The 10,034-nt window shown below is 41.8% G+C and overlaps 1 protein-coding gene across 2 annotated transcripts; it reads left to right on the top strand.

The window, feature by feature from the left end:
- Window positions 1–3,099: 3,099 nt before the first annotated feature.
- Window positions 3,100–8,975, top strand: slc32a1 (solute carrier family 32 member 1). 2 transcript variants are annotated; one of them, XR_312765.2, is made up of 3 exons: window positions 3,100–4,094; window positions 6,172–7,999; window positions 8,078–8,975. XR_312765.2 is itself a non-coding variant. In XM_005805263.2 (2 exons), the coding sequence occupies exons 1-2, from the start codon at window positions 3,702–3,704 to the stop codon at window positions 7,357–7,359; spliced, it is 1,581 nt and encodes a 526-aa protein (XP_005805320.1). In that variant the 5' UTR covers window positions 3,100–3,701; the 3' UTR covers window positions 7,360–8,975. The 2 variants fall into 2 exon arrangements, 1 of the variants encoding a protein (XP_005805320.1); XM_005805263.2 differs by having other exon boundaries at window positions 6,172–8,975.
- Window positions 8,976–10,034: the final 1,059 nt, after the last annotated feature.

Here is a 10,034-nt window from a genome sequence, read left to right as displayed (position 1 = left end):
GAATAGAATAGAATAGAATAGAATATATTTATATATCTCAATCCAGGTTTGCAGGTCAGTGGATAATCACCAAAGTAAGGAACAATAAAATAAGTAATCAATTAATTCCGTAAATCGTATCAGTTATTACAATACGCTTCACAATGAACCTCTAAACCTACTTGATTTTTCTCATCACTGGCGCAACCAGACTCTGTCCAAGGTGCTGAATATCAGTCCGCGCTTGCATATTTCTGAAACAACTGAAATGAGCTCAGTGCAAACAGCGCCCATCGCTGTACCTGAGATTGTGATGCAAATGTTAATGGACTCTGAGGTCCTCTGATTAGGCCTGATGTTGGCTAATTTCCCCTCCTCTGCGCTCCCCAGAGAGAGCAGAGTGCCTTTTCAGCGTCCCCCTCTCAATTCAGGAGCGTTGACTGTGTTTTCTGCCTCGCTGAGCTGATGGATGGGCGCAGCAGCAGAAAGACAGGCAGGTGATCATGGGTTAAATGGCACATAATGTGGTGCAGTTTCCAATAAAAAAAAAATTAAAGCGACTGCATCGCTTTGTTGGTGCATTTCATTTTGCTCAGCTCCTCTTTTGTTGTCTCAGTCTTGGCCGTGTGCATTCTATATAACACACACCCCCTAAGTCTCTTCTCGCTTTTACGCACAGAGATCACCTTGTTATTACCTTATCTTAGAGAAATCTTTCAATATCTGGAATGGAAAGAGACATGAGCGAAATTAGTCTGGGAAGTCATGGGAACAAAGCCATTATCTACCGAAAAAAAGGCCTGTGTAATGCATGTTTTCCTTTTATTTTGCTCTGGTCTGTGTTTTAAAGCAGCTTATTCAAAAGGGAAATGCGGCCAGAAATCGAAAATTATTTTGTGTATTTTGGGGAAACGTTGGGGGCGGAGGGGAGCGCTGCGGGAGTCGTGTGGAGGATGGGGAGGGAGCCATTGCAAGAGAGCGGAGAACCTTGTGCCAGCTCACCCATGTGTGTAATGCGAAAAAAGAGAGTCAGGGAGCTGAAATTGAGGAGGAGGGGAGGAAGAAGAGGGGGAGATGTGCCTGTCGGACCCCAGAGAAAATAGATTTGACCACAAATCCTGTACACAACAAAGTATTCCGGATTCCCGTCTGTATCACCACCGGACATGTGGGTCAAACACACCTGACAGTAGCGATAAGGGGCTGTGATTGGTCATATTTATGCTGACATGGATGGATCCTCCGGGACTTGGCACCCTGAACCTTCGGTGACACCCGGCGTGGGTGATGAACTGCAGGAAGCATTTATTCCTTACACCGTTTACAACAAGTTTTGGCAATGTGCATCACCTCTGCACAATCTGAAATGTCTAAGGTCGTGAATTTGTGTATTTTCACAAAAATCTGCTATTATTATTATTATTATTATTATTATTATTATTATTATTATTATTATTATTATTATTATTATTATTATTATTATTATTATTATTATTATTACCACCACCACTACTACTAGAGTGGGTACTGGGAAGCTCTGTGACCTGCGGGCTGGTGGTGTCAGAGCTGCTCTTTTCATCCTGCAGCGCACTCCATCAGCTCAGAGCGCAGATCTGAGCAGGTCTGCAGCCCGCTGATAACAGCTCCGTCATTAACTCTTTCATTCAAAGCAGCAGCCATTTTCGTTCCCACGTAGCGGAAAAACACACACACGTTCGCGCACACAAAGGACAGGACGGACAAAGCAGAGCGAGCGATTTATTGGCCTTGTATTTGTAGGGTTTTACTGGTGATGCACAGGCCTGATAATGCTGCCCCGGTAGCCTGGATGCGTCGGAGGAGCAGCTTGGCTTTTGTGCGTTTATTCTATCCTTAAAATATAAAATTATGTTGAACTTAAAACAACATTTTAGTCGAGAAGTTTCATGGAGACCAATGTATCAAAACATATTGTTAGATAGCACTGTTTGCTTTGATCTAACCAGGACGGAACAATTTAGAAAGGCTTAAAAAAAAAAAGCTAAAAAAAAAAAAAGAAAGAAAAAAGCTTTTTCTCAGACTTGTATTTTATGCCAGAATCGGAGATTTAAATGTGACAATTTGTTATTTTTACCAAGTATAAAGAACAGCAGGGTTGTAGCAGATGCAGGTTAGTCTGTGTTACTACAGGCTGAAGTGGCGCATCGAGTCGAATAGGCCGCAGCTTGGTGTCCTGGTGAGACTCTGTGATTCTGCAGCCTGAAGGCAGTCTGAGGATACAGAGAACACAAAGTACTACTGACAAGGCACCGCCTGCGAAATGATTACAGGAATGTGGGTCTGTGTTACACAGCAGCTCCATGAATGCATATTCCAATGAATGGAATTACGAGAGTGTTTTGTCACATCTTTTAAATTAAGAAAGAAACCATTTATTTTTTTTTTTGTTTTGTTTTGCATTAAGAACACGAAACTGGCCTTTTTGGAATGCGATTTTTTAAAATAAACTAATAAATAATGATTCTAAAAGATAGAGAAGGAGACAGAGAGAAGGCAAATCTATCTCGAATCAGGACGAAATTTTACATTCCTCAACTCAAATTGTCTAAGCAACATGGTGGTTGGGGTTTGTTCCTCCGAAGCTGGAACATTTTTTGCAGGTACTTCAGAATTGCATGCTCCCTGAAACGAAAGAAGACAAAGTTTCCATTCATTAAAAATATTATTCTTTCAAACTGAAACTGCCATTCTGATTTTTTTCCCCCTAAAATTTCACCAGAAACAAAAGAGAAATCCCCTTCGAGCATCAACAAACCTAACGCAGATCGACGCGGTCCAGAATAATCCCATTGATGCTTCTCTCTCCTCTTCGCTGAAGATAAATGTGGAAAATTTTATAGTTTTAAAACTGAAAAGCTTCTAGATTTCTGTGTAATATTTTCTGCTCCAAAGAGTCGGGTTTCTTCACATTCCTACCCCCCTTTATACTCTTAAAGTTATGCAAGATTTGAGGCCCTCGGAATGCCATTGGATGTTAGGATGAGGCATAATAGATTCTAGGTTGGGGGAGAGCGGGTCGGGGTGCAGCAAGCACCTCCCCTAGAAATGCAGCAAATCTCTCCCGTTTTCTCCTGGTGGGGCACTGGGAGGGCTGGAGACGTGCTTTGCATTGGCAGGCGGATGAGGACACGTGTCTCGTCCCTGCCTCCCCCTCCCCGGGCTCCACGGTACCGCATTGGCATCAGTAGAGGCACCTGAACTCCTGGGGAAAGCTGCCTGCCACCTTATAGCTACCCCCTAAAATAAAGAACCCACAACACAGTCCCCGCAGGAACCTGTGGCTTGACTTTTTTTTTTCTTTTTCTTTTCCAGTTTTTTTTTTCTTTTTGGTCGTGCGTAAAGCTTTTGCGCACAGCGCCTCGGAGACTGAAAAGGTGCGCTTACATTCGTCGAGCGTCACATCGCAGCACCAGGATGCAGAAACGAAGCAGCGACGTCTGAAGGTGACATGAACCTGGGGATAGTCAAGAGCATCAGCCGCACACACAACAAGAAGTGGAGATAGCAACTGAAAACCGTCGTGTCTTGAAGCCAAACTTGCGCTTTTCCCTTTGGCTTTATCTCATGCTGAGATTAAGGAGCTGCAGAACACAGTAGCCTCATTTTTCATTGAGTGGGGGGAAAAGGAAGAAAAAAACATCTAATTAGTCAGTGGACAGTTTAGAGTCAACAGAGGAGGAAAAATGGCGACGTTAATAAGAGGCAAGATATCTAATAAACTGTCAAACGCAGCCACGGCTGTGTCCAACAAATCCACGGCAAAGGTGAGCGGGATGTTCGCCAGGATGGGCTTCCAGGCCGCCACGGACGAGGAGGCTCTGGGCTTTGCCTCCTGCGACGACCTGGATTATGACCACCGTCAGGGCATGCAGATGGACATTCTGTCCTCCGACGAGATCGGAGGAGAGGGCGGCGGAGACGGCGGCGGGCTGGAGGGGGACAGCCACTACCAGAGAGACGGCACCGGTCCGCCGCACTCTGCCTCCAAGGACGGGGGCTCGAACAACGAGTTGTCCGAAGTTAAACCAAAAATCACCGCCTGGGAAGCGGGCTGGAACGTCACGAACGCAATCCAGGTAAAGACTCGGTTCTAATTGGTTAAACCGCCCGTGGTGTGGCTATGAAATATGAGAATAATGCACACCTGAAAGGAGATTAAGAGAAAAAGAAAACAAAAAAATAATTTATAATTTTAATAAATTAGTGATTTTTATTAATTGTGGCGTTTTAATAATTATTAGAAGAGGGCATTGATTTAGAATCGGCTCATGCATTAATAAAAGTGAAAGGTATATGATGTCCTAGCACCGTTAACCCTCCCCTCCCCTCAACACACATTCTTTGTCTGTAGTAATTTCAACTGTCTATGATGTACGATCCTGATAATTCTGCAGACCAATAAGGCAAACAGGTTCAAGTCTTTCTTTTTTATATGCCAAAACGAGTATATTGTCCTGTTGGAAATCAAAAGTAAGCAGCAATTACAGCATTTAAAACTTAACAGAAAAGTGGGGGGATTCTACAAGGAAAATCACAATTTTATTGAATAAAATAAATTATTTAAAAAAAAACACGCCTCATTGAGAGACAAAAAGCTGCATAAATTAGGAGTAGAGACTCGTGAGTGCGCACTGCTGTAGGGGGCTATGCGACAAAAATTCCTCCATCCACGCAGTTCCTTTTTATGCTGTGGTCATGGACTGACGTCAGAGTGTGTCTCCTCCAGTCTGCGATGACGTCAGAGGCGGGCGGATGCGCTCAAAGCCATGTGGAAAACCCACAACATGAAAAACATGACAACTTCTGTGTAGTCACGCTGTGCAGCCGCACATAAACACGCTGCAAGCGGACAGGGCCGGCCTAAGATAGCATGGGGCCCTATAGATGCTTTAATTAGGCCAGTTAGCCCCGTTGCCCACCAGCCATCACAGCACCTCTAAGTATTGTCTCGTGGTTTACAGGAACAGTAAACAACTATTAAATTAACTTTGTCACTGAATACGTTTTGCTTGACTCTCGCTTCTGCAATTTCATGTTGTTATATTAATAAAAAGAATAAGGAAATTTTATAGAGATGTTTATTTGTTTAATGTATTGCTCTTCCAAGCAGCAAAAGAAAAACATATATATTTATAAACTTTAAAATACTATTATGAATTAGAAACCTTCTCCTTTTTTTACAGCAGAGGTACATTCACAAAGTTCTGAATGGGGTCCAGACAGGCTGATGATAATCTTGGGATGGCACACCAAAGAAAGCAGACACTAAACACATCTAAAAGAGTATTATTTAGAACTTGAAATTTATATTTCGCAAAAAGAAATTAAACAATCTTGATCTTCCTTATCATTTTTTTAAACAACGTAATCATTCAGCTCATACTTTCAAGTAGCAAAAATCAGCTGACAGACATTCAAAGAAGAGATAAACATGATGCACATTGTTACAAATAAATGAGTGTATAATCTAATCAATGTTTGTCCTTTGGTCTCTTAAATGTAGGCTCCTTTTGGATAGATGAAACTACAAATCCAAAGTTTTGAGATTTATGTTCTGTGCAAGTATTCCAGGGGTCTTGAGGGCCTCCCTGCTGGAGCCCTTAATAGAATGGCAGTGATGTCACTTCCTGAGCAATATTAATGACTTGGGAAAATTTAAGAGAAGAAAAGAAAAAACTCAATAAATTGCAATTTAATTGTTTATTTATGTAATTTATATAAATCTGTTGTATTTCTCTGTCTTTTCTTGAATGTCTGTAATTTATTCCTGATACTGTCTTCTAATAACGCAGGAATCACTTAACATAAAAAAAAAATAGTGGCATCATGGTATGATGGCCAACATGACAAAATCAGCCAATTTAGTTTGTATACAGGTATTTAAAAATAATTATTTACAGACTGCAGGCCATTTAAAAAGAAAAACATTAGCATCAGAATATATATTTATCTATTTATTTGTTTGTTTGTCCACCTTAGCTAAGCACCAACAAAAAAACTTCCTAAAGTTCTCATGTTACTTTTGGTTTTAGTGTAGCCACCCCAAAACAATATAACTGCCCCCATCTGTTCACCACAGCCAAACTTTCTGGATGCGCCCCTGATGGTCCGCTTTGTACAACCAGCCAATGTTTTTGTACTTTCTGTTCCCAGGGGATGTTCGTTCTGGGCTTGCCCTACGCCATCCTGCATGGAGGATACCTCGGACTCTTTCTCATTATTTTCGCCGCCGTGGTGTGCTGCTACACGGGGAAAATCCTCATCGCCTGCCTGTACGAGGAGGACGAAGACGGGCAGCTTGTCCGTGTGAGGGACTCCTATGTGGACATTGCCAACGCCTGCTGCGCGCCCAGGTTCCCAACGCTGGGCGGTCACGTCGTGAATGTAGCTCAGATCATAGAGCTGGTGATGACCTGTATTCTGTACGTGGTCGTCAGCGGGAATCTCATGTACAACAGTTTCCCCAACATGCCCATCTCCCAGAAGTCTTGGGCCATCATCGCCACCGCCGCTCTGCTCCCCTGCGCCTTCCTCAAGAACCTGAAAGCCGTCTCCAAGTTCAGCTTATTGTGCACAATGGCGCATTTCGTCATCAACGTCCTGGTGATCGCCTACTGCCTATCCAGGGCGAGGGACTGGGCCTGGGACAAGGTCAAGTTTTACATCGATGTCAAGAAGTTCCCCATCTCCATTGGAATTATCGTGTTCAGCTACACCTCGCAGATCTTCCTGCCGTCCCTGGAGGGGAACATGCAGAAACCCAGCGAGTTCCACTGCATGATGAAATGGACTCACATCGCTGCCTGTATCCTCAAGGGCCTGTTCGCCCTGGTGGCCTACCTGACCTGGGCAGACGAAACCAAGGAGGTGATCACAGACAACCTGCCACCAACTATCCGAGCCGTGGTCAACCTCTTCCTGGTGGCCAAAGCTTTGCTGTCCTACCCGCTGCCCTTTTTCGCCGCCGTGGAGGTGTTGGAGAAAACCTTCTTCCAGGACGGGGGCCGCGCCTTCTTTCCGGACTGCTACGGAGGCGATGGACGCCTAAAGTCCTGGGGACTGACTCTCCGATGTATACTAGTGGTGTTCACCTTGCTCATGGCGATCTATGTGCCGCACTTCGCCCTGCTCATGGGCCTCACTGGCAGCCTGACGGGTGCCGGGCTCTGCTTTCTGCTTCCCAGCATCTTCCACCTCAAGCTCTTATGGAGAAAGCTTCAGTGGCACCAGGTGTTCTTTGACGTCTCCATCTTTGTAATAGGCGGTATATGCAGCATATCCGGTTTCATCCACTCCATGGAGGGGCTCATAGAGGCTTTCAAATATAACATAGAAGAATAGAGACGAGTCATTGGAGGACGGATGCATCTCAATAAATTAGAATAGAATCATAAAGCAAATTTATTTTTACTAATTCAGTTTAAAAAGTGAAACTCATATGTATTCATTGCATACAGTGGCACATTTTCCAAGTTTATTTTCTAGTAATTTTGCCTATACAAAGTGAAAACCCCAAATTCAGTTACTTTAAGAAGGAAAATATTCCATAGATCAATAAAGAGATCAATTTTGATACAAATATATGATATCATCACCATAGCAGTTTTCAAGACAAGGGTGATAACTTGAAAACTGTTCATCAGACAGTCACTGGCACCCTGAGCAAGAAGAGCAACCCAGAAAAAATTCATTACTAAAGAAGATGGTTGTCCACAAGGTGCTGTTTGAAGGTGGAAAGTTGAGTGGAAGGAAAAACTGTGGAAGAAAAAAAAGAATTAGAGAAAATACCCAGTTGCTTGAGCACTTTAAATGGTCATCTCCTGGATGAGTCAGAATCTAGGTCAACATATGTCAACAAGGCATGCTAAAGTTTGCGAGGCGTGGACTGCAGTTAAAGTCAGAGCCTCTAGAGCCACCACACACAGAACTATCCAGGGCATGGATCACAGCTGGAGTCAATGTCAGAATTGTCTTGATTAAGGTAAGAATAAAAGCAACTGGTCTAAGTGATTCAAACTTCTCTTGCCAGAAATAAAAGTTAATTTTCAATTTAATTTAGAAATCAACCCAAGCCCAAGACTGTGGAAGACTAGTTTACAAGCTCCGCATCCGAGTTGTTTGAAGTCCAGAGGAACATTTTTCACATCCAGTGAAGATTTGCGGATTCTTGTCATCTGCTGGTGTTGTGTTTTTCAGGTCCAGAATCAGACCTTCTACCAGGAAAGCTTAGATAATCTCATGTTTCACTTTATTGACCATTGTGTCACTATGCTTGACTGGCCTGCAAACTCTCCTGAGCTAAACGCCTTTGAAAATATTTGTGGTTTAAAATCCTCTTTTCATCTGGTCCTATGTAAAATTCAAACTTTCTCAGAAACTGAATGTGAGGTTTCCGTTTACTGTAAACCTTATAGACGCAATAGACGCTTGAAACAGCGACGTCTCACCGCCTGTAACGAATCTATAAAATATGTTTCACTTTTATTTTGCTGAAATAAATTGGTTTTTCGGTCATATTTTAGTTTATTGAGATGCACCTATACTCGTTAAATGCAAATTCCCATTTAGTGAAAACATTAAAAACACACAAACACTAAGCGGCGTGAGCTCCTTCCCCCTCTGCTTGATTCATGCGTAAAAGCGCGCACTGAACACACGTACACACATTTGCGCACTATCTCTCATGTATTTTACACACACAAGTCTAACAGCAGCGAGGGAGTCTAACGCGTCCGCCCAGTCGATACGTGTTGTATACATATGCGAACAAAAGAAACACAAACATATTTTCCAGTGGAGTGAACGTTTACAACATTGACCTTAAGAAAAGTTGCAAAAAGAGGGCAGACGCTCGTGTCGCTCTTGCGGTGCTTCTTCCCCACATGAGATCGCAACGATCGAGTTTGAGAGGCTTGGAGAAAGAAAGAAAGAAAGAAAGAAAGAAAGAAAGAAAGAAAGAAAGAAAGAAAGAAAGAAAGAAAGAAAGAAAGAAAGAAAGAAAGAAAGAAAGAAAGAAAGAAAGAAAGAAAGAAAAGTAATTAAATTTAGTTTAAACTGCAACGTGACTGCAGGGGTTGACTGTGGTGTTAAAGCCCAAAACAAGCCCGAGGAAAAAAAGTGGATATATATATATATATATATATAATCCGATATTTTACAATCTGCATCAAAGTCGAACAACGTTTTTGTTTTTTTAATAGAAAAAAATCAGGATATCACTGATAATAAAAATATCAAATAGAAGAGAGCAACTGTACAAACTATGCATTGAATGTATGATACAGGCTACAGAAAATGGGACATAGATACAAACAAAAGTTAAGTGTTCTGGTTCAGTGGCGTGGACGTGTTGATGCTTTGACAGGCCTTTTCCCCTCCACAAGACTCCTCATTTTTGTTTCTGAGCTTATCGACACGCAATAACAAAGTTCCATCTTAACTTCTTTCCATCTAGTGGCCTCCCTCCATCCAGCCCCGTTTTCTCTCAACATGGGAGCTCCGAACTAAAACTGCAAACCGAATTTAAAAATAGCGCATCTAGATCCACACATGGCCTGTTTATGAAAATTAATTTGATACGCTCCAGTTTTAAAAATTTCGATGTCTAAAAATATTTTAAAAAATGAAAACCATAATTAATACAAGTCAGATTATCAAAGAGGAAAATGTGCATACATTTTTCATTCTGTGCAATCCAATGGGTCCTGTGGAAATGTTATTTAAAAAAAAAACCCGTATGTGTAGTGTGTTATTGTGGTTTCAAAAAGATGGAATGTATATCTCAAAAGTGGTGATCATATATCGTGAAATTAATATTAAAGAATAAAGAAATAAGTGAAATTATATTGTAAAAAATGTGTGTGGTTTTATGTAAAAGAAGAACGATCAGAACATGTATTTTTTTTCCTCTATAATAAAACACAGAAAATGATGGTGATGGTAGGAGTCTTTTTTTTTTTTTATTAGATTTTTTAAAAAGAGAGTTTCTAAGTTTATTTTGACTCGAGCCGTAAATT

The sequence above is a fragment of the Xiphophorus maculatus genome, chromosome 20 (genome assembly GCF_002775205.1).
Source record: "Xiphophorus maculatus strain JP 163 A chromosome 20, X_maculatus-5.0-male, whole genome shotgun sequence".
Classification (NCBI taxonomy): Eukaryota; Metazoa; Chordata; class Actinopteri; order Cyprinodontiformes; family Poeciliidae; genus Xiphophorus; species Xiphophorus maculatus.
Note: the sequence above shows the minus strand (reverse complement) of the source record. Positions and strands in the feature narration are given on the sequence as shown.

Bases quoted from the DNA above. Each gene is read 5' to 3' on its own strand.
- slc32a1 (XM_005805263.2), top strand. From the start codon at position 3,702: ATGGCGACGTTAATAAGAGGCAAGATATCTAATAAACTGTCAAACGCA. The intron at 4,095-6,171 runs GTAAAGACTCGG...TTCTGTTCCCAG, and splicing joins ACGTCACGAACGCAATCCAG to GGGATGTTCGTTCTGGGCTT.